This window comes from Gorilla gorilla, chromosome 5, assembly GCF_029281585.2.
Source record: "Gorilla gorilla gorilla isolate KB3781 chromosome 5, NHGRI_mGorGor1-v2.1_pri, whole genome shotgun sequence".
NCBI classification, from domain to species: domain Eukaryota; kingdom Metazoa; phylum Chordata; class Mammalia; order Primates; family Hominidae; genus Gorilla; species Gorilla gorilla.
In genome coordinates, this window is record NC_073229.2 from 103716393 (window position 1) to 103744250 (window position 27858).

A 27858-nucleotide genomic window follows, 5' to 3' on the forward strand; every position below is an offset into this window, starting at 1 on the left:
CTGAGATAGAGTCAAGGAAGGCACTTAATGTGAGAGTGGCTATAAGTTAGTTTTACCTAAAGAGGTAGCAGAATCTGTTCCAGGAGTCCTTAAGGATACATGCCTACCTATCTGGGCTTATGTGACCTTGTCTCAACTCAAAGGTTAAGAAAAATGGCCTAATTTGGGTAACTTTCAGCCTTATAATTGCCTCATACTCCTATTTAAGTAAAAGAGAGACATGTAAGTAATGCAGTTTTATGATGGAAACATAGTTTATTCAGAGTCATATTTAAAGTTTGAATAATTTAAAGACTGAAAACCCAGAAGAAAGTTATCTGAAATGTCTTTATTCTTTTCTAGTCTTCTGAGACAGTGGTTAGAAGAGGAGATTGCAAGAGAAGAGGCAGAAAAGGAGGAAAAATGGGAGAGGGAGAAGGGTGAGAGAGTGAGAGCCTCTGCTTAAAAGGAATATGATGTTGAAAAAAACTGACAGGCAGAAAACAAGCCTAAGTGCTGTTGCTATGGAAACACTGTACCATCTGTGTTCTTGCCTACCCTACACCAAAGGGTTATATAACCTAGTAACCAGCTAAAAGTTAAAATGGACCTTACAGTGAAACCAGTTATTTTTATTATTTTTTAAAAGGGTGACTCTAAGTAAAAATAAAACACTGCACAACTGTTCTTTCTGTCTGCCTCCAGGAGAAGCTTTCTAGGATGCAAGAACAATTTCCCTTGAGGGCATCAAGAAATATCTGAAGTACTGCAATTGCCCTTATTTTTAATCCTCAAGAGGCTATTGTTTTTATTTGATTTATAACGAAGCAGTGTCACAGCAGTTGATATTTGCTTTCAGTTGCAATTGATTTACAATTAAACCAAAGGTAGACTAAAACACAAGGTCTGTCCTCCACAAAGACTTTTCACTTGCCAAAAATAAATCTAATTTTTCTCAAATGTAGGAGCAGGCAAAGGATGCGCCTTTCCAGTCTCCCTTGCACAGAGGTGAGAATATTCTAAACTCATATCACTCACTAGAAGTAGAGCTTTCTTGTGCAACGTCACAGGATCTGGGATAAGAATTGTGGTATCACAACTGGCAGGAAAATCAGCCCTGAATCAGCCCACCATTGTGGCCCACAGTGATATATTAGAAATGCCAGGTCATAGATAAGCAACTTTCAACTATGACAAGCAAGAATTAGGCAGGTGCTGGGTTTTGCCAGCATTTCATCCCCAGACCACTTTTCTTTTTTCTTTTTTGTTTCGAGACAGAGTCTTGCTCTGTTACCCAGGCTGGAGTACAGTGGTGCAATCTTGGCTCACTGCAACCTCCACCTCCTGGGTTCAAGCGATTCTCCTGCCTCACCCTCCCGAGCAGCCGGGATTACAGATGCGCGTTACCACACCTGGGCAATTTTTGTATTTTTAGTAGAGATGAGTTATCGCCATGTTGGCCAGGCTGGTCTTGAACTCCTGACCTCAGGTGTTCTACCTGCCTCGGCCTCCCAAAGTGCTGGGATTACAGGTGTGAGCCACCACGCCTGGCCTGACCACTTTTCAATGTCTGTAGAGAAATACTGTTAGGGTCCCCTGAAAGCCAATCTAAGTCTGTATTTCCGGCCTTCACTCAGTTCTTCTCTGTAAATATCCTGCAGGCACCTCAAAATCCACATGGACAAAGATTAATTCAACTTTCCCACATCCTATTACATGTTCTACTTTCCCTATTCCAGTTAAAATCCAAGCTAGGAAGTTCAAAGCCACCTTCCACTTTCTCACCTCCAAACACTTTAGCCATGTAGCTTATGTGAGTTGTCTTGATTTAGCTTGTTTTTTTCTCAGTTATCAGGTAGGTACCTTTCTTAAATTTGTGGTGAAGGTCAAATGAGAAAGCATGTGGAGAATGTTCCAAACAGTGCCTTGACAGGAGCAAACGCTCAGGAAACAGTGGTGGTTTCATGATGATCCCTTGCCAGAAGACTGCATGGACTCCTAATCCATCTTCCTGGGGGCAGTACCTCCCCATTTTTTCCCCATGGTTATTCTCTTCTCTCTTCAGGGCCCCAGTGGTGCACAGTATATAATCATTTGTCTGCAGAAGTTTTCCTGTCCTTGCCTCATCATTGTGTGTTGAGTGTATTGGGGGCAGATAACTTGTCTTTTTAGTTCACTGGTTTCCAGATGGAGAGAAGGCACATCTGAGCACACACAGAAACATGGGGAACCGCATCCCACTACACTAGCAGCTGACTGAGATGACTAGACCCTGGACTTTGAGCAGATGCCATAATAGGATGTGCCTGTGGAGGCGGTTGATGATTAGTGCAGTTTACATGTGAGAGGAATGCGAATTATTTTAGGTAGGAGGTGGAGTGTACTAGATGGTTTCCAAAAATGGCTGCATCAGTATCTCCCATCCCACAACTCTTTGCAAGGTGATTTTGCCACTTGTCTCCTTAAAAGGTGGAGTCTAATTCATCTCCCCTAGAATTTGGGCTGGCTTTGTTACTTGCTTTGACCAATAAAATATGGCAGGTCTTATGGCTTCTGCTTAAAGGTTTTAAAGTTCTGTTTTCACACTCTTGAAATGCTCCCTCTAAGAATTCTGCCTTGAGACTACCATACTGTAAGAAAGCCCAAGCTGGCTATGCGGAGTAGCCACATGCTATAAGATCAATGTGCTGTGGTTGACAGCTCCGGGTGAGCCCAGCCTGCAGCCCATCTGCTCTAGGGGTGTAGCCACATGAATGATGTCAGAAGAGATCACAGAAGAACCACCCAGGCAACCCACACAATTGTGAGGGAAAAAAAATTATTGAACTATTAATCGTGTAAATGAATGCCTTCATAATCCGGTTTTATTACAGTTTAGTTTCCCACTCCCTGTTCTTGAAGTTGCTTCAGGAACTATTTAGACAAAGATTAAGAAGATCATAACTTTCTTCACAGAGTATTATCCAAAACCACCTTGAATTTTTAAAGTTGTGGTAAATCTGTAGTCTTTACAGTACATTTTTAAATCAGGAGAATGAATTCAATGAATGCCTAATTTCAAATTTTAAGTGCCAATATGAAATCTATAGCATGGGAATTCAAGAAGTTGGACAAACATTTTTATTATCAATTGACTGCTAGTGCAGTATTCAACACATGAAAGTCAAAATGTGAGTTTTGCAAAGAAAACTTTGAACATGTGCTGTTAATCTAGTCAGTTTGATTAAACACATTCAAAAGAGAAATTATCCCTGCTGAGTATATCAGGAAACAAACACAAGTGACTGAAGGCATTATGGCAGAGTTAGTTACCAGGAAGCAAATTTTGTCTGGAAATATAACACTCTTGGTAGAAATTTTTACTTTGCTCATTTCTTTCTGAGCTTTCAACTGTCAACTTAATTATATTTTAATTTTTCTAATTTAAAATAATAATATAATGAAATTTTATAGTACTAGTAGATTGGTCATCTAAACGTGGCTCTGCAAGTTGGGAAACTGACACTTAGGGGCAAAAAGGCTCTTTCCAGAGGTGGGACATGGCCAGATGGAGTGGCTGACTAAGGAAGCACTCCCAAGCCACCTGGCACCCTGTTGATCTCTGGTGGGAATTGCAAGGCATCCAGCAGGAAAGGACTAGTTGGCCCTGCTTAGCCTCTGTGAATGCCTGAAGTCTTAGGGCAATACTTACATGAGATTTTTAGGTTTGGGGTGGTGGGACATGCATGACTAACTCTTCATAACACACCTATAGCTACCTTCTTTTGTATTCTTATGTCTCTGAAAAATGTATTTTCTCTATATTGAGGGTTAGATACCCTTCCTGGAAGAATTTAGATTCCTCAACTATGCTTACATTAAATTTCTTGTACTATGGTGAACACTGCTGGGTAGTACAACTGGGACTAACACAGGTACCTCACAGAAAAACTGCTGGGCCCTTGGTGCCTGGCTGGCTGGCTGGCACACCTTTAGAAGCCACGTGCTTTTTGGTTAAAATGTCACAGGTTACTGTGTCAAGGAAATTTGATCTTTGGCGTTTTAGAAATCAAAAACCCACATTCCCACTTGATACAGTATTTTTTGTCATGTAAACTCAGGATGATTTCCTTTTTCTGGCGAGTTTATGTAAATTAACAACTTTTGTGATTTATTTATACATTAAGATCTGGATGGAAAGTCCTGCTAATAATATACATTGTATGAATAATGCTATTACCTACCAGTGCATTCTTTCTTTCTTTCTTTCTTTTTTTTTAGAAAACAATTTCAGCTTTAGACATTCATTATTTTCAAAATTAAACTTTGGGCTCCAGTTTTGAGATAGACATAAATATTTTTCCCCTGGTTGTTTAAAAGGAAAACATACTTTGCTTCTTTATTAGAATAGAAACACTCCTCCCAGTACATTTTTAGAATCCTTCAGACTTTTAAAGGGATGCTGCTGCTGACTTTGCTACCAGAACTCCATTTGCCTTTTCCCCCAGCAATAGTTTTATGAGAATATAAATAACCTGTTTCACAACGTACCGTTTCTCACATAAGCCTTGTTTGCTTCCGAGGTCATTGTGATTTCAGTGGTTGTAGTTTGGTTCAGCTGGTCCTACAATTTTCTGCAGTTTGGAGCTTCCTATCTCCCACTGATTCCCTGTAGCTTCAAAACCACAGCCTTGCAATAGAGAATGAACAAATAAGAAAACTAGAAGTCTAGTGGCCAGATCCAGGGATGGAAAGCAGAGCCCTGGACTATTACACTCAAAATGCACAGCTGGGGAAACCACACATGCTGAGCTCCCAATGTACCAGGCAGAAGGCAGAATTCTGGGCTCTTATTGCTTCCTTTTCTTCTATTTTCATTATCACCGTCTCCCTCCCTTCTTTTAACCTACAGTCCTATTGCGTACTTACCCCATAGATCTATGGCATTGTTAGATGTTCCAGCCTTTCTTCAATTCTTCCCTTCCGTGCTGCCCCATCCTAATCCTATGGGGACTGCTGTACCCACTGCAGATGCACTGCCCCTGTATTAGTCTGTTCTCGTGTTGCTATAACTACTTGAGACTGGGTAATTTATAAAGAAAAGAGGCCAGGCACGGTGGCTCACGCCTGTAATCCCAGAACTTTGGGAGGCTGAGGTGGGCGGATCACCTGAGGTCAGGAGTTCAAGACCAGCCTGGCCAACATGGTGAAACCCCGCCTCTACTAAAAATACAAAAATTAGTCGGGCATGGTGGCGGGCATCTGTAATCCCAGCTACTCCACAGGCTGAGGCAGGAGAATTGCTTGAACCCCAGGAGACGGAGGTTGCAGTGAGCCGAGATCGCACCATTGCACTCCAGCCTGGAAGACAGAGCGAGACTCCATCTCAAAAAAAAGAAAAAGAAAAGAGGTTTAATCAGCTCATGGTTCCTCAGGCTGTACAGGAAGCATGGCTGGTGAGGCCTCAGGAAACTCACAATCATGGAGGAAGGTGAAGGGGAAGCAGGCACATCTTACATGGCAGGAACAGGAGGAAGAGAGCTAAGGGGAAAGTGCTACACTTTTAAAAGACCAGGTCTCGTGAGAACTCACTCACTATCACGAAAACAGCAAGGGGGTAGTCAGCCCCCATGATCCAATCACCTCCTCTAACACTGAGGATCACTGAGGATCCTTTAACATGAGTCTTGCGTGGGGATACAGAGCCAAACCATATCAGGACCCTCCAGTGTTTCTTCAATTGGGAGGAAGAGAAGTAGCAGGAGAGGCCTCCCTGGCTTCCTAGAGGGACAGTCCCCAACAGCACCTGGACCAAGATGTACCAGGATCATCCCTCCAGTACAACTTGCTCCTTTAATCTAGATTCCTATCTAGTTGTTCATATATGAAAGTGTTATTTTCCACAGTGTAGATTCAGCATTAGCTTTCTGTAGACAAGAAACGTGTTTAACTCACTGTGTCGTACAAAGGGCTTGGCACATGGTAACTGTTTCAAGAAGTTCTGACTTAATAGGATGCAGAACTTCCTCCAAAAAGATTACAATTCAACTGAGGGCAGTAACATGGGGCATTATAATTTTATAAAGATTCCTAGAATGCCTCAGCAGTTATTATTCAGAGGCAAAAGTGACAAATAAAATTGTTGTTGCATGTTTTTCAGACTTCAACCCAGGAAGCTGGCTTCTCACCCTGCCTATAGGTGAGAACCCCCTGGAATGTTTTCTGAAACTACACATGTCCCACCTGCTTCATTCCCCTTACCACCAATTTTGATTCATTAGATATAGGACACAGTTGGAAACTAGGCAATGAAGTTGCCTAAGTGATTGTCTCATGCCTAGCAAGAGTACACTGGGTACACTGCCCCCACAGAATGCTGAAATGCAGAGCCCTATACTAACAATGTGGCAAAACTAATCCTTCCACACCCTGCAAAATTGCTGGGGAGGCTGTGGGTGTAGCACTCTATGGTCTTAACACATTGCCTCACAGCAGAACTGGAACCAAGCAGGGTGGAGATTCAAGTTGATCATTTACACTAAACATACATTGACTGTTGGTGTTAGAGGTGCCTCCTCATTGGTAAGCAACAGAATTTTCCCTTGTGTGATAAGCTCCTTTTACATGCATGACATTGGACACTGAGGTATGTATTTGAGGCTGGTGTGCTGATAGTCAAAGTCATTAGGTATCATTGGCTGCAAAATGAAATTTTCTTAAGAGGAAAATGTATGTAAAGGGAAGGAAGAATGTACTATTTGAAAGATCTATGTTTGACTATCTATTAGGCAAACATCCAGATGAGTTTGACTGGAAAAGGAGGAATGGTCATGCCTGATGCTGGCTTTGATCCAAGAATGTATCCTATCTTTCCAGACTCAGGGTCCTGACCTGCACCAGCCCTGCCCTCTCCCCTGCTGACAGGGGACTCTCTCAATTAGAGAAGTGTCTTTCTTTCGTTCCTCAGCTCCTCATGTGTCTGTCTGGCCTCATCCATCCCCAGCCCTACAGCATGGGTAAGTCAACAGAACTATCCGAGTTCTGTTGAGCTCAGACAGTTCTGAGTTCAAAAGAACTACTGCCATAGTTCTTTGCCAGTGGCAATTATTATTCATTCATACACAGTAGATACAATAGCCATACTGATCCAAGCAATACATAGCTATATTCCCATTAGCTGTCAGGATTCCAAAACACCAAATCAGTCCTGTCTCAGCCTGGTCACCTTTATTATAAAGACAGTCATATTTTTAACTAATGAAGGAAATAGGCTTGTGAACACACAGTTAGATGAGGCTGGCTAACGGCCATTGCATTTAACTGACCAAAGAAGGCAGGCCATTCAAATCTCATTTTTCATGTATCCTAACAAATAGATTTATTATGGCATTTTTGCATATGGAAGGCATATTTCTAATGTCAAATTGAAAAATTTTAGAAATATCATTCTTCAACCTGTTATAGTTTTAGAGATATGCTGCTTGAGATAATGCCTGCTTTTCCACACACTGACTTTACATTTGCTTCTTCAAATATTGCAAGACATTTTGCTGACATTTTTATCTGGAGAAAAGGAAGGCACACTATTACTATCCTATTTGATAGTGGTGAAAGATTCCAAAAAGGCAAATTGGGAGAATGAAATAGAAATTAGATGGAGGCCTCAAGTCCGTGGCTGCCACTAATTAGTCATATAACCTTGCATAGTCTCTTAACTCATTGAGCTCACTTTTCTCAGTCATACTTTTCTTTTCATTCAACATAATTTTTGGAATTATGTGCCATTGTTTAGAGTCAAAAGAGTCTCATAAATAAATTGCTTCAGGAGTTCATGCTTTCGGCTTGGAAAGGTAGAGAGGTCTCATACCCTTGAAGCCAAAAGGAAGCTGCACCTGTGCCTGCCTTACGCACAACATTACCTGCTCTTATCTTCATAAATGCTCACAGCAGTTCATAAGTCACTAACATGATGAATATGGCCCTTTGTTATAGAAACAGATGTTTCTCATTATTCTTATTAGCTGCATTAAAATAAATCACCCTAGGGTTCAGTGAGGATCAAATCAAAAAGCTTGGACTTCACTTCATGGGAGACAAGTCACTCCGAAAGTAATTCAGAATGGTAGTTTCGATATTCACATTTAGGATCAAGTTTTACCTGATGCTCCTGATCTGGCTCCTCCCCTCTTGCCTCAGGGCAGGCTGAACATTTTTCTTAATAACTGTGGTCAGTCCCATAACTTACATTGAACGTGCTGGCTGCACAGTCCCCATCCTTGTCCTTCCTGTTGCATATCATCTGACAGATAAAAGCCCTGGGTTTGGGAGATAGAGACCTGGCCATATATGGCACGTAGTGGGAACTCAAGACAAAATTGATTCATTGAATTGAGTCTGTATTCTAGTCTTGGATTTGGTGTGTGGTTTTGGGGAGGTGAGGGTCTAAACCTAAGTTTTCCCACATGTAAAAGTAAGAAAGTTAGACTTTGTCATTTTGACTATCCCTTTTGGCTCTAAAATTCTATGATTTTATTATTTTTATATATCAGCTTTACCCTAAACTTGGATCCATAGTCTAATCTTCCTTTGTGGGACCCAGTATACTCTGAACTGCTCCACAAAAGTGAAACTCTCTGAGTTCTGTTGTCATCATTTATAAAGATGTACAACAATATATGGGGCTGTTTTGTGGCTTAAATGAAATAAGAATGTAGGTGCCTAGCAATATTCCTGACACAAAGAAGGTACCCAAAAAATCATAGTTGTTGCTATTTTCGTTATTAATGACAGGTTTTCCTCTACAATTTTAGCTAATGAAGGTTAAATCAATTGATCTTAAGTTAACTACAGTATATAACTTTTTTTTTTTTTTTTGAGACGGAGTCTCACTCTGTCACCCAGGCTGGAGTGCAATGGTGCAATCTCAGGTCACTGCAGCAACCTCCACCTCCTGGGTTCAAGCAATTCTCCCTCCCTCAGCCTCCTGAGTAGCTGGGATTACAGGAGTCTGCCACCATGCCCAGCTAATTTCTGTGTTTTTTAGTAGAGGCGGTGTTTCGCCATGTTGGCCAGGCTGGTCTTGCACTCCTGACCTCAAGTTATCTGCCCACCTCGGCCTCCCAAAGTGCTGGGATTACAGGCGTGAGCCACCACGCCTAGCCCTACAGTATACAACTTAAGTCTCTAGTTTGAAAATTTTCAGTCATAGACTCCAGTGTTGGGCAAATCCAGATTCCAGTAACAACTCAGCCATTTACTAGCTGTGTTACCTTAGATGGGTCACTTAACCACTTAGAACCTCAGTCTTGTTATCTGTAAAACAGGCAACATTATGCCTCTCTTGCTGGTTTTCTATGAGGATTAATTGTATGTAAAGAGCCTGGTATAGGAATGGCTTGATACATACCAGCTATAATGGCAAGTCCGTGATGTTAGACAAGGCTGGACCCAGACTTTTAAAACTTCACTGCCAGGCGCAGTGGCTCACACCTGTAATCTCAGCACTTTGAGAGGGCAAGGCTGGATAATCATGAGGTCAGGAGTTCGAGACCAGCCTGGCCAACATGGTAAAACCTTGTCTCTACTAAAAATACAAAAAATTAGCTGGGCGTGGTGGGGCGGGGGGCCCTGTAATCCCAGCTACTTGAGAAGCTGAGGCAGGAGAATCACTTGAACCCAGGAGGTGGAGGTTGCAGTGAGCCCACATATCACCACTGCACTCCAGGCCAGGCGACAGCATGAGACTCTGTCTCAAAACAAAAAACAAAAATCAAAAAACCTCACCATCCATGGGAGAGAACAAACATGTGCAATGTATTAAATTCTATTCTCCCAATTATAGCCTACAGTGATTTCTGCCAGCATTCCCCATGATGGTTTTATTTTCCCTACCTCACCTTTATCTGGGAACTTCCAGATTATTATCATGGATCTAACAATAAGTGGGTAAGAAAATTATAGAGGATTCCAAAGATAAGAATAGTTAAGGCTACCTACTTTCTGATACAGTGCTGCTAAAATACAAACCTGGAGCATCTATGCAATCCGAACCAGTGAATAATACAAAAATCATTTTGATTTGACTTTGAAATGAAGCTTGGGGTGTTTTGGCAACAATCTTCCTCTCTAATTAAGTTCTGCCTAGGATAAAATCAATTCACATTTCCTGAGCTCACATCAACTGAAAGCAGAAAGAGGCTGCTCAAAAACCTACTTGGTTTCAGAGAAGCCCACTTTGCTCAATGTTTAGTATTTGCCACAAAAATCCTTCAGCTATCCACAAAATGCACAGAACCAGACTATGTCTACTGATTAAGTGGAATGTGCACAGAATATTGATTTAATGAATTCAGCAGGCACTGCCCAATCTCATTCACATGCATCTGTATCCTTCCTGGCCACATAAAGGTCAGGGAGCAGCTCTCAGAGACACTCGACTGCTGACCCTGCCATCACCAGCTTGTGGGAGGAGGCTTTCCCCAGGGGACCTTGGGTTGTCCACTGTGGAATGCCAGTCTTCCTGGGACTTTCATTCCCTGAGGATAGGTGTGGGGACATCTCTACAGGCTGGTTAGACCCAAAGACAAGCAACATTCTGTTTAGATCACAGCTGATAAACAATTTGACCAGGCTGTGCTTTTGAGAATCAGAAATGAAAAGAATCTGCAGCTCAAAAGGAGAGAAGTTTTGAAGGGCATCTCTTCATTCTTATTCCAGCATCAAAACCTGCATCAAAATCCAACTGTTCAAGTGCCTGAAGCAGGCCTTTGTGCCTAAAATGTCTGAAATAGGGAAGTCATGACCAAGTGAAGAAAGAGCTACATTTATTTGAGTGAAACAGACTCACTTCTGAATATTATAGGTTATAGTATGCACTATATTATAGTCCATAGTTTCTGGGTACATTTTAGGGAAATGAGTAGAGTTATACCCTTTCTCAATACCTGATAGTATTCATACTCTAGAGATAAGGCTTTTGTATAAACTTTAAAACAATGTTTGTGTGAACTTTGGAAACCCCACCTGTCAGATAATTCGACTTCAGTTACTCCTGAAAAGGAACTTTTTTTTTTCTTTTTTTGAGACAGAGTCTCACTTTGTCGCCAAGGCTGGAGTGCAGTGCATTCGGCTCACTGCAACCTCCGTCTCCTGTGTCAAAGCAATTCTCCCTGCCTCAGCCTACCGAGTAGCTGGGATTACAGGTGCCCGCCACCATGCCTGGCTAATTTTTGTATTTTTTAGCAGAGATGGGGTTTCACCATGTTGGCCAGGCTGGTCTTGAACTCTTGAACCCAGGTGATCCGCCTGCCCAGGCCTCCCAAAGTGCCAGGATTACAGGTGTGAGCCACCATGCCCGGCCTGAAAAACAACATTTTTTGACCTGATTCTTTTAAAGACATTCCGTATTTTCCCTGAAGGAAGGTGAGTTTGGGGCATTAAGTGGTGTGCAGCAGGGGCGGCTTTGACCTGAGTTTCTAGCCCCAGTCCCAGAGCCCCTGCCATGGGGTAGTGAGAGAGGAGGAGCGCCCCCGCTGTACTGTGTATTGAGCAGATATTCTTTGCATAGTATTGTGGCTGAGTGATAGTCTGAACCATTAGCTTATGTTTTTTTCCAAAACGTTTTCTGTTCTCTACCACTGCCCACTTCTCATTCTCGTTTCACTGCCTCAGGAGAGGCCCAGGGCATGATGGGTAGCAGAAGAGTTTCTAGATTCTCCTGGGTTTGGTTGTCCAAGAGCCAAACCCGTGGAAGTGGACACAGTTTGAGGAAGAGGCAGAGGCCTGGAGGACACGAGAAGGAAAGCAAGCCTCCCTCTGGATTACAAAAGGGATTTCCCCAGGGCACTGTCCAGGAGGAGAGAGTACACTGCGGACCCTGCTGGGATCTGTACAGAACTGGGCCCTGCTCTGAGGAGGGTCTAGACTTCAGACTTTAGCTGCAGGGTGCTCCTAAGGAGGACACCCTTGGGCCTTGAGTACACAGCTTGGGAGGCAGACATGACAGATGTAGAATCATTAGACTGCCCTGATGTGGTGCTGCCACAGTATTATAGACTAAATGTGTCCTCCCAAATTCCTATGTTGAAGCCCCCACCCCTAATTGCTAGTATTAGCGTAGAAAAGCCTCTGATTCAAGCTGAGACAAACCCTGAGTCAGGCTTGTTGGTGGGAAAAGGTATATATTTTGTGGGTCACGGAGGCCAGTGGCCACAGGAGAGGAAAGGGGTAGTTTCAGAAAGGACTGAGACTGAAACCCAGGACAGACAGCAGCCAGGTACACAGAGAAGAGGAGGGCCAAAAGCCACTTTCTGATTTGGTGAGACTCTGGGAGTAGAAACAGAAAGAGCTGTGGAATTGGCCCAAGGCGACCTAGAAGTTTACTCCCTTAGAGGGGGTTCTGCTGTAGATAAGCACTTCTGAGTTCCCTCTCAGGGCTCAGCTTATAGGTTGCCTGCATAAGCGACTGATACAGGCACTAAGCAGAGGCAGCCAGAGGACTCACTGTCAACATCCTGCAGTGGACAATGCCTTTGACACCAGCACTCACACAGTCTTGGGTTGATTGGTTGGAAGCATCCCACTGCTTGGGAGGCCGTAAGGCCCCTGGGTTATTTTAAGTTTGGGAGACTCACAAAAGATCACACTCCTGAGAGTGGGAGGGCTCAAAAGGAGATTCTGTTTCAGCCAGTCAGTGAGTTGGGCTGGATTACACCATAAGTTTACAGCCTTGACTGAACTTCCAGGCTGATATTGTTCGAAAAAAATAACAAAAGTTCAGCTGGACCATTGTCACCACAGTGATTTCTGGGAAGCCTCTTCTGCGCAGGGTAACTCCATAGCCTGATGCACCTTACTGGTTAATAAACATGCAAGCTTTGGAGGGGCACCCAGAAGCAAATGTGATTCTACACCTTACAAGATAAAGCACTTACTAGACAAACCTCTCTAAGCCTCAGCATTCTCATCTATAAAAGGGGAATACCTCCCTCATAGAGTTGCTATAAGGATTAATTTCATCACACCTATAAAATGCCTAGCGTACTACTTGATAGGTATTAAATACTCCACAAATTATTGTTTCTACTTTAAGGGTCTTTGGTTCTTTCTGCATGTGAATTGTAGCACACAATAAACTATACCCATCTAAATGCCAAATAATTTCTAGTTTTATATATTTTTTTCTAACATCGTGTATTTGCTTTTTTAAAAAATCTGCTTTTAAACCACTCCTGCCTCTTTTTTTCTTTTCTTTTCTTTTTTTTTAGACAGAGTTTTGCTATTGTTGCCCAGGCTGGAGTGCAATGGTGCAATCTCTGCCTCCCAGGTTCAAGCGATTCTCCTGCCTCAGCCTCCCGAGTAGCTGGGATTACAAGCATGTGCCACCACGCCCAGCTGATTTTCTATTTTTAGTAGAGACAGGGTTTCTCCATGTTGGTCAGGCTGGTCTCAAATTCCCGACCTCAAGTGATCCGCCCGCCTTGGCCTCCCAAAGTGCTGGGATTGCAGGCATGAGCCACCACACCCGGCTTAAACCGCTCCTGCTTTCTTAAGGGTCTTACTTTGTAATAATGTGGGCTGAAGTCACCTTCTTCTTTTGTGTTCGGGAGGCAGTGAGGCCTTGAACAGCTATTAATGACACTTTCTCAGCAGAGTGGCACAGCGTGCTCACACCAAATGGCAGGGCAAGAACACCCACAAGGAGAAACAGGAACCCATTTGCATTATAATCCTACATGTGGCATTTTTAATACATGCCCATATGAGGTGGATGCTGAAAGGGGTGACTGTAGGAAAGGCAGAAAAATAAAGGGAGGTGAGGATCTGGAGGCAGGAGTAATAAGAATCAATATTTATTGAGATTCTTGGTTATTGGCAGTTCTGTTCCTGGCCCTTTCTACACATTTTTCTCACTTCATCCTAATAATGACTATGTGAGAGGTGGCTTATGATCCTTGTTCACTGATTAGGAAGATACGTCTCAGAGATGTTAATTGACTTGCCTGAGGTCACACAGGCAGGCTCTGCATCCAGATTTTTCTGACTTCAGAGCTCATTCTCTTAGTAAAAAGAACAACAATGCCTCAAGGAAGCTGGTCCAGAGTCTGCACTCACTGTGTTAGGACCATACCTCTTGTTCTTTACAGTTCCATTCAGGGGTAGGACAAGATGACCTCCATGGTCCCTCAACCTGTCACATGCTGCCCTTGTTGTTTTGGGAAGCTCTGCTGAGGGGTTCAGGGAAGAAAAAGAAAGTGTATGGAGCGGTGAGTAATTCATGCACAAATTTCCACTCAACTTTTGATTATGAAAAAAATCAGGGCTGGGCGCAGCAGATCATGCCTGGAATCCCAGCATTTTGGGAGGCCGAGGCGGGCAGATCACCTGAGGTCGGGAGTTTGAGACCAGCCACCAGCATGGAGAAACCTCATCTCTACTAAAAATACAAAATTAGCCAGGCGTGGTGGTGCATGCCTGTAATCCCAGCTACTCAGGAGGCTCAGGGAGGAGAATCGCTTGAACCCAGGAGGCGGAGGTTGTGGTGAGCCGTCATTGCACCAGTGCATTCTAGCCTTGGCAACAAGAGCAAAACTCCGTCTCAAAACAAAAAAAAGAAAAAAAAAGAAAAGAAAAAGAAAAAATGAAACACTTTCATTCAATGATTATTAACATTTTATCATATTTGATTATTCTGCATTTATCTATATGTACTTCTATCTGGATTTTTGAAATTAAGTAGTAGATACCTTGAAACTTTATCCCTAAATATTTTGTTCTGCCTCTCCTAAGAATATGGACATTTTCTTACATAATCATAATATTATTATCACACCTAAGAGAATGAACAATCGCTCCCTATTTATACTGAAGTTTAATATATCCTGTTCATGTTAGCATTTTCTTCTCTTCAAAAGGTCTTTATACTTTTGTTTTTTGAATCAAGACCCAATCAAGTTTTACCTGTTGTGTTTGGTTAAGCAAGTTAAACAAGATCAGTCCGTCACACTTTGGTGTGTTTGTTTTGTTTCATGACATTGACTTTTAGAAGAGTCCAAACCAAAGTTTGGTAGATTAAGCCATATTCTGGATTTGTCTGATTGTTTGCTTGTGATGTTAGTTAACTCCCTGCTCTCTCCCAATTTTTCCTGTAAACTGGAAGTTCAATCTAGAGGCTGAATTGGAATTAGGTTAACTATTTTGGCAGGGATACTTCACAGGTGATTTGTACTTCAAATTGCAACAATCAGGAGGCACTTAATGCCAGATTGTCCCACAATGATGATATGGAATATGATCACTTGGCTACAGTGATGACACACAGGTCCTTCCATTGTAAAAGTATGGAATTTCCATGAAAGCAGCCAGCAATTGGTAAATAATCGGTTCCATAGTAACCTTATATTTGATGGTATCAGCATCCATTGATATTTATGTAATTATGTAGATTATTTAATAAATGCAACATAGTAATTTTCTAAATTGTAATTTCTTCTTTATTTATTTGCAAGCATATCTATGTAAAGAAGAGCTTCTTACCTATTGGGGATGAATTATATTTCCTTTTAAAAAGCCAGGCTAAGTGCTTAATTCTTTCTCTTTGCTAATTTTCAGAATAAGGAGTTGCTGCAACAGTCACTTTCAAGGGTGGCAAATTAGTTTTTTTGTCTCTCTTTCAACAGTTCTATGGACTACGTGGATTTTTACTTACTCAATTTTTATAATCAGTTGCAGTCACTGATCTTGGTGTTCAAATTGACCCAAATTTGGCTTCCTCCTGTGTCCTTTTGAGATATCCCCATCATTCTTTGGGCATTTTTTGGCAAAAGAAAATGGCCAGGTTGGGCCAGGCACTGTGGCTCTTGCCTGTAATTCCTGCACTTTGGGAGGCCGAGGCCGGCGGATCACGAGGTCAGGAGTTTGAGACCAGCCTGGCCAACATGGTGAAACCCCATCTCTACTAAAACTACAAAAATTAGCCGGGCATGGTGGCATGCACCTGGAATCCCAGCTACTCAGGAGGCTGAGGCAGGAGAATCATTTGAACCCGGGAGGTGGAGGTTGCAGTGAGCCGAGATCAAGCCATTGCACTCCAGCCTGGCCAAGGCGGGTGGATCACTTGAAGTCAAGAGTTCGAGACCAGCCTGACCAACATGGAGAAACCCTGTCTCTACTACAAATACAAAAATTAGCCGTGCGTGGTGGTATGTGCCTGTAGTCCCAGCTACTCGGGAGGCTGAGGCAGAAGAAATGCTTGGACCTGGAAGGCAGGTTGCAGTGATCCGAGAACGCCCCACTGGACTCCAGCCTGGGCGACAGAGTGAGACTCTGTCAAAAAAAAAAAAAAGATAAACAGTAAATGTACTGTGTTGCAAAGTTACTCGAAAGTCACCCATGTGTAATGCAGTTAAGATAATTTGCTTCAGTTTGATTTCAAATTCAGTTTGCTTTAATTTTTCCCTGTAATAAATTTTAATTTTTAACAGGTAAAACATGTTTGAGCCATTATTTGAATTTGAGCCATATAGCTCAAATTCAAAACTATATAAAAAACATGATTAGGAAAATCTACTATATTCATTCATATCCCCTCCACCCTGCCTCTATTCCTCTCCACCTCCTGACCCCTCTAGGTAACCAATTATTTTGTCTCTCTTTGTTTGATGTTTTGTTACACATCTGTATGTATAATTTCCTTCCCTTCTTACACAAAAGACAGCAAACTGTCTTCCCTGTTCTGTGCCTTGTTTTTTTTCCTCCCTAACAATATTAGCAATCTATCCTGGAAAATCCATGTAGTACATACATACCTTCCTCATTCTTTACTGTTACTGTATACTTCAGTCAGCAGTCCTGTGCTGTTGTTGTTGCTATTTAGTCTCAAAACAAGTGGTTTAGTTTATATTTTCTTACTTGCCCTTGTTGCCTTTGTTTATACCCTCCTGGTCCTCATTGGTATTTGAGGTTTCTGCTAAGGCTTTCCAGATGGGCAGAGGCAGAGAATGCCAGGTACAGCTGACTCCTAGAGAATTCATCACATCAACTCCACTTGCCTTTGGAGGAGATGAAGATAAGCAGGACCCCCATTGCTGCTGTTTCCCCCATTTCCAGCCCCATCACCCTGAGCTTTTTCAAGTTTAGGTGGGAAGATGGAGAGGGATGAATGAGGGGAGGTGTGTGGCTTTAATACACCTTGGTTTTAGCTTCTGCATCTATTCCTTTTCTCTTCTATAGCAGACATAAGTGGGAATCACTTCCCTCTTGTGCCAATTTAAAGGCAATTTTAAAAAAGAAAAGAAACCTGAGATTTTACTAATATTTAGAAGTCACACCATTTGGTTTTAATGAGAAGCAAAGAAAAATATTGCACAATGAAGCTAGAGCTTCCCTTTTCAAAAACAAATGTTTCTGATCTCTCAGAATAGCTTTAAATGTGTGTATGTGAATTCTCTTTATATTGATTTTTTTTCCTTGCTCATCTCCAAAGGTCATAGCACACATATTCTCCAGTTGTTGTTTTTTTTTTTTCTTTCCTGCTGTGTTCCATTTACCGTTCTCATAGAAGCCTGGTTCTCCCTTTTTTTTCCCCTGGAATAATAAACTAATGTTCTTTCTTGCTGGATAATTATTTTGCAAATCTCTTATACAAAGCTCATTTTTTAGGTTGTTTGTCCTATTTCTGTCCTACTCTTTTAAAAAATGGTGGATAAATTAATTTGGTTAAATTTAAAGATTTTTTTTTTGCCTGATTTCCTTCCTACCTTTATGAGAGTGAAATGGCAAAAAGAAAATAATGCAATGAGGTGCATTTATCAGACAATTGATGCATGTTAGGCGCATGATTATTGCCTGGCTTGTGAATTACTTATGCTTTAGCACATGCAGAATAAATTAACCATGCTCTCAATATATCACCCATTGGTCCTCGGAGGATAACTGTTTCATGGGACTTTGGAGAGTCCTGTGTAAGGGTTGGCATCCTTTTTAACCTTTAAGTCAAGCAGAAGGTGAAGTAATGATAATTTCCCAGCCTGAAAAAAAGGGGAAGGGGTCCTCAGAGAGAAAAAGAACATGTATGGGGAAAGGAGATAAAAGAGTAGATGTGAGAGAAAAGTGGGGAAGAGGGAGAGAAGAGGAGAAAGGGAGAGGATTGGGGGATAGCACAGAGAAGAATAAAAAGGATCTAAACTATGTTAGAGACACAAGTCTGATGGAAAGAATTATCTGCTGAGAGTTGGAAGCCATGTTTTCCAATTCTGCTTCTGCACATCTTGCTATCCAGGGAATCTAAGGAATTTGGTGTAAATCAAGCACTTTGGGAAATATAGTGGCTTTTAAAACTTTTTTTAAGTTTTTAAATAGAGTTGGGGTTTCGCTATGTTGGCCAGGCTGGTCTTAAACTCCTGGTCTCAAGTAATTCTCCCATCTTAGCCTCCCAAAGTGCTGGGATTACAGGTGTGAGCCACCGAGCCCAGCCATGTCTCTTTTTATTAGTAGCTAATAGTTATGAGTGTTGACCTTGTACCTGGCACTTATTCAAACACTTGGCATGGGTTATGTCATTTAATTCTCATCCCAAGCCTAGGAGTTAGGTTTTATCACTATCTCAATTTTGCTGATATGGAAATCAAGGCGCAGATGCTGCTATGGTCTGAATGTTTGTGTCATTCTCACCCCAAAATTATATATTGACACCCAATCACTAATGTGATAGTGTTAAGAGGTGGGGGCTTCTAGATGATTAGGTCACGAAGGTATAGCTCTCATGAATGAGATTAGTGCCCATATAAAAGAGACCTAGAGAGCTATCTAGCCCCTTCTACCCTGTGAGGACACAGCAAGAAGGTGCCATCTATGAACCAGGAAAGAAGCCCTCACTAGACACTGAATCTGCCTTGATCTTGGACTTCCCAGCTTTCAGTACTGTTAGAAATAAACTCATGTTGTTTATAAGTTACCCAGCTTATGGTATTTCGTTATACCAGCCCAAGCTGACCAAAACAGATGTTAAATAATTCACCCAAGATTGCACCAAGCAAATGATTGTGGCAGTCACTATTTGTTGCCACTCATCCCCCTTTGTCTTTCTTGCTAGCAGAACCCCAGTAGTTTCAGTCCCAGGGGATGAATGATAACAGACCTTAACCCGTCGTGGCTCTCCCATTCTCCTTCTTGATATACACTTTCTAAGCCTCCTTTGCAGATGGCCATGTGACCCAGATCTGACCAGTGAGATATAAGAAGTCTGCTGGAGTACTTCCGGGGAAGCTCTTCCTCCCTGATAAGAGGAAATCATATTTTTTGCTTGTCCTCTTCTTTCTTCCTATTTGGGATGATGGTATGAAGATGCCATATTTGAGGTTGTGGCAATCACCTTGCAACCATGAGGTGGTAACAAGCCCAAGGAAGAGCATCATGCAGAAGATGGCAGAATGGAAAGTGGAGTGTTGGGGGCTTTGAGGACATTGTTAGACTGATGTAATAAACCTGGTTTAACCTCCCTGTACACATCTTGTTATGTGAAAGAATCAAATGTCACTATTGCTGTTGGAAATGTCTCAGATTTGACCAAACCTGCAGCTGCGTGTATATCAATTAATATGCGAACAGAAGCAGATTTGGGAAGCAGAAAGCCTGTCTTCATTTTAGGTTGATAGGCTGCTATTTAGTGCTGCAGAATTCATTTCCTCCAGCACCTCCCCTCCACAACCTTGACTACAAAGACAATTGTTACTCTTAACTGAGGAACAGTGGCAAAATGCAGCAAATTATAAGAAAATAGGCACTGATGAGATTTCAATTTCCTAAACTATTACTTATTCTACTTTACTATCTAAAACCAGAACAGTAATGATACGTGTTGCAAGTAAACTTTAGATCACACCTCAAAGATTCCTTTCAAAGGCCCAAGATTCTGTGTCTCTGCATGGTTCGCACACAACCACTCACTCATGACCTTTGTGCTTCTACCCAGGATTCCAGTTTGTGCTAGCTAAAAGTGTTTCACCCCATCCCCCAACACACACCTCTCTGTTTTATTAATCTTCATATTTCCAGCATCTAGTACAGTGTCTAGTATATATTAGCAACTTGATAAATGAAATTAAAATTGTCTGATATCCTCTGTATTGAATAGCTACTTAAGTCGTTGGGTTTTTAGGAATTACCAGGACATATTAACATTTTTCTGGTTTTGAGAGATGATTTTTAAAAATTAATTATTTACAATTTAAAGAAATGCAAATTGCTGAAGAGAAGAAGTTTGATAAGTTACTGATAAAGAGCAAGTGTTCAACAAATAAACTGAATTGAGCAGAATGGTCTTTTAAAAAGCTATGTGTTCTGGGTAAATGTAAACTGGTTAAAGTAAAATAAGGCATTTCACTACATTGTTCTTTGGGCATAAAGAACTTAATGAGCTTTAAAAATATGTCTGATTGCTGGGCATGGTAGCTCACGCCTGTAATCCCAGCACTTTGGGAGGCTGAGGTGGGCAGATCACTTGAGGTCAGGAGTTCAAGACCAGCCTGGCCAACATAGTGAAACCTTGTCTTTACTAAAAATACAAAAATTAGGCGGGCATGGTGGCATAAGCCTGTAATCCCAGCTACTCAGGAACCTGAGGTGGGAAAACTGAACCTGAGGGGTGGAGGTTGCAGTGAGCGGAGATAGTGCCACTGCACTCTGGCCTGGGCGATACAGTGAGACTCTGCCTCAAAAAAAAAAAAAAAAAATGTCTGATTTACAATCGGGGGCAATTAACATGGGAAAGACTAAATGCTGTCAATGAGTGCTTTGTTTTGTCATAAACTTCGTGATACCTGGGTTGGATAAGGGCTTCTGAGTAGGGTATGTTGAATTTACAGGAAAGTGTTCCCTGACATCAGTGTTAAATCTATTTCCATTTAATGCAAAAAATGCTTTCCCCTTGAAAGCTGCTATTTAAACCCAAAGACTGTCATTGCAGTACAGACTAGAGTGATATGTGCAATTTGAGTTGCCTTTGAATGTATTAGATGGAGATGGACACAAAGAACTGAGGAAAAGAAGTGGTAACCTAATGTTAAGGTGTCTGGTTTTTCTCATCTCTGATTTTACTTTCAGGAAAAATTTGAGAAATTTAAAGGTGAAGACTTAATTATTCTTTTTAAACTCTTTATGGCTTAAGGTGTTAAAAAGCACTAAAAGCAAATGTTCATAATTTCCATTCAGTAGGCCCCTCAAAAATCACAGGAAAAAGAATAATAAAAATAATTGCTACATAAATAATAACACTTTATGTTTGTTTAAGCTGACTTTTCCATTTTCTCTAATTGTATCTATATGTAAACATTTTCTTATACTTCCTCTATTGCAATTATTTTAAATGGCCTTTATGCCTAGCATAATGAGAAATTATAACAAATTCTGAAAACTCATTAGCAGTGTATTTATGAGGAATCAAAATACTTTCTGAATTCAACAATAACCTAAATGCAAACTTTATGTTTATTATAACATGGTAATCATTTACAAAGTGGTGGACTAATAAAACCAATATGTAGAGTATTGGAAATCCCTGTAACTTGTGTTGCCTAGAACTATTTCAGCAATAATCAACATTGAATCTTTATTTTATTATAGTGTTGTCATCTCCTGACCTGGAATGCAATCTTGGAAAAATGTATATCTACTGTCTATACTATATATAGTATATCATATATATATCATCTATATATCATAATACATATGTATCATCTATTAATCAAAAACATAAAAATATCTATAATTAATATTTTTGATTAATATGTAGATAATATATATTAACCAAAAAAGATGACTAGGAGAGTCCTACAAGATTAAAAATCAAAATCAAAATAAAGAACAAAAAACAATATCTGATATTTTCCTTTAAGCACTAAGCATACTTGTAACAATATGTTCAGTATCATCTTCCCCAATTAGGCCATAATTTCCATGAAGGTAGGGATTGTGTTTGATTTACTGCTGAATCCCCAGCATCTAGTATAGCATCTGGCAGAAACTGAGTGAATATAGCTGCAAGAAATGAACTGCACACAAGGGCTTCAGTTTATCCAGTGGTTACCCTACCAGCATATCTCAAAGCTTCCTTGTTATAGTTGCAGGATGGCAGCTGTGCCAGTCACCTCTCTTCCATCTCTTCTCTTTTTCAGTTTGCTGACTTTTACAGTAAGAATAAGGTGCTGGGGGAATGAAAGTGTTTTCTGTTTTTTGGGTTTTTTTTTTTTTCCTGTCAGATAGAATAAAGAACCCTATTGGTTGAGGGGAATGTGAACTGATTCAAGAATATGACCTGGGTGGGCTCCATGGCTCACGCCTGTAATCCGAGCACTTTGGGAAGCCAAGACAGGAGGACTGCTTAAGCCCAGGGTTCCAGACCAGCCCGGGCAACATAGACTCCGTGTCTACAAAAAAATTAAATAAATAAATTAGCCAGGTGTGGTGGCGCATGCTTGTAGTTCCAGCTACTCAGGGAGCTGAGGTGGGAGGATCACTTGAGCCCTGAAGGTCAAGGCTGTAGTGAGCCGTGATCGCACCACTGCACTCCAAGCTGAGAAACAGAACAAGACCGTGTCTCTATTAAAAAAAATATATATATATACACACACACATACATATATATACACACACATATATATATACACACACACACATAATTTACTTCCATTCCTTAATCATGAATGTTGAAAGTTCCATTTAATTGAGGGATTGGTTAGTATGGTTCCTGTTAATTAAGATTTTATTTGATCAAGAATAGACAGAATTGGCCTGATGAAACAACATAAAGCAGTAGATAAATTCTCTTTTTTATGAAATTTAAGCTGCATTATTTGACTTTATTGCTGCTTCATTTCACAAATATTCTTTTTATCTTAATTATGGCCTCTAAACTTCAATAACATCAAAAAGACTTTGTTAAGTACTTTAATTGAACATGGCACTGTATAAAGAGGCTTATACAAAACCAGATACCTGTTATTTAGAAAGTTAAAATCACACACATGAAACAAATATGTATAGGGTTTATATGCTTTGTGTGAATGCAGGCCCTTCCCTGATTTATTTTGCATGATTAATAATACCTAACACTTATTGAGTCCTAACTATGTGCCAGGCATGGTGTCAAAAAGCACTGTACATACATCATCTCTATTAAGCCCTGCAACAGCCAGGAAGATAAGGAAGACGAGGTATTGGCAAGTTAAACCAGCTGCCTAAGGTCATATAGCTGTGACATTAATGCAGGTATGGCTTCCCATTCCTTAACCCCTCTGGCCTACCCCTTCCCTTAACCTCCTCTCCCACAAATCTATCACCCACTAACAGCCAAAGGTGCTGACTCAGCTTTTGAAGGAGCAACCACTTAGAATAGGAAAGGGATTGTGACAAGCATGGTGTGGGCACTGTGAAGTCCCTTGACAAGTTAAATCCTTGGGGAGTCAGGTAATATTAGTTAAGAACAGGGCAGCCCTAACAGAACAAAATTATCAGTCAGATTCAATTCCATTCTAAAATTAAAATCTGGGCCAGGTGTGCTGGCTAACACCTGTAATCCTAGCACTTTGGGAGGCTGAGGCAGGAGGATTGCTTGAGGCCAGGAGTTCAAGGGCAGCCTGGGCAACATAGCAACACTCTGTCTCTAAATAAGTAAATAAATAAAAATAAAATCGGGATGGTTGAGATTTCAAACTGCTTAAAAGAACTCTTTATTTAATCTGTAGATAGACCTTAATGAAGGATATTTATGTTCCCTGATTCCCTTTATAACTTCTGCCCTTGCTCTCTCCCTCTACCATCAAATTTCCAAAGAGGAGAGATGAAGGATGTATCATTGCCTCTATTACCTCATCGGGTTCCAGTCCTCAAGACACTGCAATCTGGCTTCTGTCTCCATCCCTCTACTGGAAGTACTCTCACAGAGGTCAGTAAGATAATAAACTATTACCATAATAACAGCTAGTGCTTCTTGTGGATTTATTGGGTGCCAAACCCTGGGCTCAGTGCTTTACAATGGAGAGAGAAACCTGGAGGCCCATAGGGCTGTGCCTGTAGATGGTGAGTTTAGTGAGCAAACCTGAGTTTAGTGGGCTCAGTTTTTAAAAATCAAGCCAACATTCAAAAACCAGAATACTTCAGCTATAGTCCTCATGGTGCCCACCCTTTGCACAAAGTGAATATATTTGCATTTGGATCTTCCTCACCTCCCTAATCAATATCACCTGCCTGATCCCTAAAGAAGCATGAGTTACTACCCATGCTTTACATAGGTATTCTGGTCAGGATTTAATAGTTGAAAGAAAATAGACCCACTTAAACTAGCTCAAGATAAAGGAGGGGGATTATGAAACAGCAACTCAAGGGCAGGAACCACGGCAGACTTGGATTCATGAAAACTGAGACTGGAAGCAAGACAGCTGTCAGCCTCCTTGTTAGTGTCTCAGCTTCTCACTACATAGTGACTCTATTTCCCCAGGCCACAGACTAGCCTCCTCTTTTTACTCATTTCAGTCCCTTCATTGCCTCAACTTGCTCAAAGCTTCTCATCCCAATCCTATCCCAGCCTCATACCATCCCCCTTTATTCTATTGCTAACTGCCTTAGTCTTTAAATTTTCTAACTATAAATTCCTAAAAGAGGAATTTGAAGGACCTGCATGTATTTTCCGACCTGGTCACATATGTTGTAAATTACAAGCTGCAATAGGTCATGCCGGGGGAAGAACACAAATGTGGTCCAAATATTCCAAATATCTGTGACCAGGTAGCCTGAGAGTTTCCTTTAGAAGGGCTGTGGGTTGATAGGCACTATATGGCATAACTTAAATAATAACCTAAGGGTAGTCAATTATCATTAGAATATTGATTGATAGCCATTGTTCATACCCATTTTATAGACAAGAAACTTGAGGCTTATGGAGGTGATGAAATTTGCCAAAGGAAAGTCTCATTTTCAATATAATATTTCTTGACTCTCAGGCTAACATTCTTAGATAGTCTCTACATTTTGAAACTTAAAATTCTTCTCTTGGTTTCTGTGACAGTATACTCTTTCAGTTTTGTACTATTCTGGTTGCTCCTCTACTGTTTTTAATTCCTTGTTCTTTTTCCAATTCTTAAGTGTAGGAGATCTCCAAGGGACTCTTCATGGCTCCTTCTTGTCTCTTTCCATATTTTCTTCTTAGGCAAAATAATAGGCTTCTGTAGATTTAGATATATTCAGACATCATGATTTTTTAACCTGGGGTTCTTGGATCTCCCCTCACCCCCAGCCTAAAGGGACTTGATAGAATTTAGGGGGTTCATGGACTTGAATGAGAAAAAAAATCACATCTTTATCTTTTCACTAAACTCTAACTGAAATTTACCAATTCCTTCAATTATGAATGTAGTTAAGCCATTGTAATAGCAACAACACTGTGACTTTGTTACCAATAGAAATCACAGGCATTTTCATATTTTCCAATGATTGCAAATATCTCAAAATTTTATCTTTTCCCATTACTACTTCGAAATCATGACGGCCGTTTGATCCACCAATCTTAATATTTAATACATTAATAAAGAATCATATATTATCATATCAAAATTTTAACATTTTGGTAATTGTTTTGCAGTATAGTTTCCTTTGTAACCTTATACTTTCAAATTTTCTATATTTAGAAACTTTTTTTTTTTTGAGAAACCACCGATAGATTTCATCAGACTACTAAAGGGTCCTTGGCACTCCTCTTACTCCCACACACAAAAATGGTCAAGAACCCCTACTTTAAAACATTCTAGCCATATGGGTCTACCAGGACTTGTAAAGGTGATAAAGTCCTAGGCAACACGGGAGCCACTTTCTTCAAGCCTAATGACCTGCTCAATTTTCTTAGTCTTATCTTTCAGTTTTGGCTACCCACTCTATCTGTAGACCTTATTTGTCAGATTGGCATCTAATACTCTCTGTGGTCTGATAAGCTGGTGTTGATCTTGGACCTCTATCTTATATCCTAGATTGCATTCTGCTCTCAGTTACTCTTCCACTTTGTTTACCAACTCTGGGTCTCAACTCCATACCGGCCTTGCTGTTTTACTGGATTGCTAACATATTTTCTCCTGCATACAAGGTCGAAAGGTGAACCTTTTCATTCAGGGTGGAAAAAATAGAGGATTCTTCTTGAAGTATAGTTCTGATTATATCCTTCTGTTCCTCAGAATGCATTTGGACACAGAATGCTTATGAATTTCTCAGGGCACTTTTGGTTCCATGAAAAAAAAACCTATTTCAGGTGGCTTAAGCAAGATGAGGAACTTACAGATACAGGGATATTACACAGCCCTCAAGAGCAGGGATATAGAAACAGGTTGAACAGGATCAGAGATTGGCAAACTTTTTCTGTAAAGGCCAGATGTAAATGTATTAGGCTTTGTGGGCCATACGACCTCTGTCAGTCTACCATAGACAATAATACCAAGAGGAATGTGTTCCAATAAAACTTTATTTGCAAAGCAGGTAGCCACATGCATTTGACATACAGGTCATAGTTTGAGGACCCTTAGATTACAGTATTGTCAGGACTCTTTCTAAAACTTAGAGCTATTATCTCCAACTCTTTTTTACAAATTCTCTGTTGTTCTCTTTCTACTGACTAGCTTCTTCAGCTTCTCTGATTCTCATGTTGGAAGCTCTGAGCTTCCATGTCACAAATTCAAGCTCTCTTGTTTTCCCAGTTCCAGTTCTGAATCTTTAGGGTAGAAATGTTGCTTGGCCTTGCTTGGCTCAGGTACTCACTCCTAGATCAATAAGCTGTGGTCAGAGGGTTAGGCCGTGCTGTATGTACAGGGCTTTGGGGACCCTTACAACCTCTAGGATCAGAGGAAAGGAGCAGAAATCCCAAGGAACTGAGCAGATAACCCAGTGAGAAAGTCCTTTGTTGGCATTCATTCAAACCTACTTTTTCAGCATTGTCCTCTACTAGTCCCCTCATATTCCTTTCTGAAGCAAAACCAACTCCTTGCTGTTCTCCTCACACACCCTGAATAGTCTCACCCTGCATCCTCCCTATCTGCAGACAGAAATTCTACTCATCTTTAAAGTACCTTCTATGGCCACCTTTTTCCTTTACATCCACACAACACTGTATTAGTACAGTGTGTCTTGTTCTGTCACTATTTCTGTATCTGTCTTTTTCTTTCCTAGACAATAGGTGCTCTGCTGACAGAGAAATGACTCGTTCAACTTTTTATCCATTCTTGTACCTTTCACAGAGTAGGCTCTGAGTTCCAATTATTTGAGTTTAACTATACCTTCACAGCTGAATAATTCCAAACTGAAGAAAATGCTGACTTTTATAAAGATTTGCACTTATATAGGAAATACGGTATCTACTTTTAAGAAAATTATTTTCTATTTTATAAACGTGCATTTCCACATTTATGGTAGCAAAATTAAAGTACATTTGCCGAGAGATACTAAAGACAGCAAAACTTCTATTTAAAAATTTAAACACGAAGAAGAAATAAAGTCCCATTAGGATTGTCTCTTCTATTATTGAAGGAAATTTAAAAAGATTCCTACTACAGAAATGGCTTTAAGAAAAGCAATAGGAAAGGTTATAAACTTGAAATATTCATAACTGTTCTAAAAAATACTTCATAATGATTGCTCTTTGTGCAAGAAATGTATAAAAGAGCCAGAGACCTCATCATCTAATTTCTTACTTTTTCTTAATTAACATTGTTCCCAGACCTCTGCTAAACTCCCGTGTTGAAAGGAAAAAAGTAAATACAGTACAGCAGGGAAAACTGGTTCCTTTCGACAAAACTGTGAGAGAGGCTTGAGCTTTTGTCAAACAGAAAGCACTTGATAAAAAAGCTATTCCTAAACTATTAGTAACTATAT

The 27858-nt window shown here is 40.7% G+C and overlaps 1 protein-coding gene across 1 annotated transcript in view; it reads left to right on the top strand.

Annotated features, from left to right (window-relative positions):
- The window catches only part of SH3BGRL2 (SH3 domain binding glutamate rich protein like 2), a 166166-nt gene that overhangs the window by 65009 nt on the left and 73299 nt on the right, over positions 1 to 27858 (top strand). The window contains exon 3 of the mRNA XM_055391966.2: positions 23785 to 23896. Within this exon, the coding sequence (XP_055247941.1) occupies positions 23785 to 23896 (112 nt within the window). The remainder of the gene's footprint in view (positions 1 to 23784; positions 23897 to 27858) is intronic.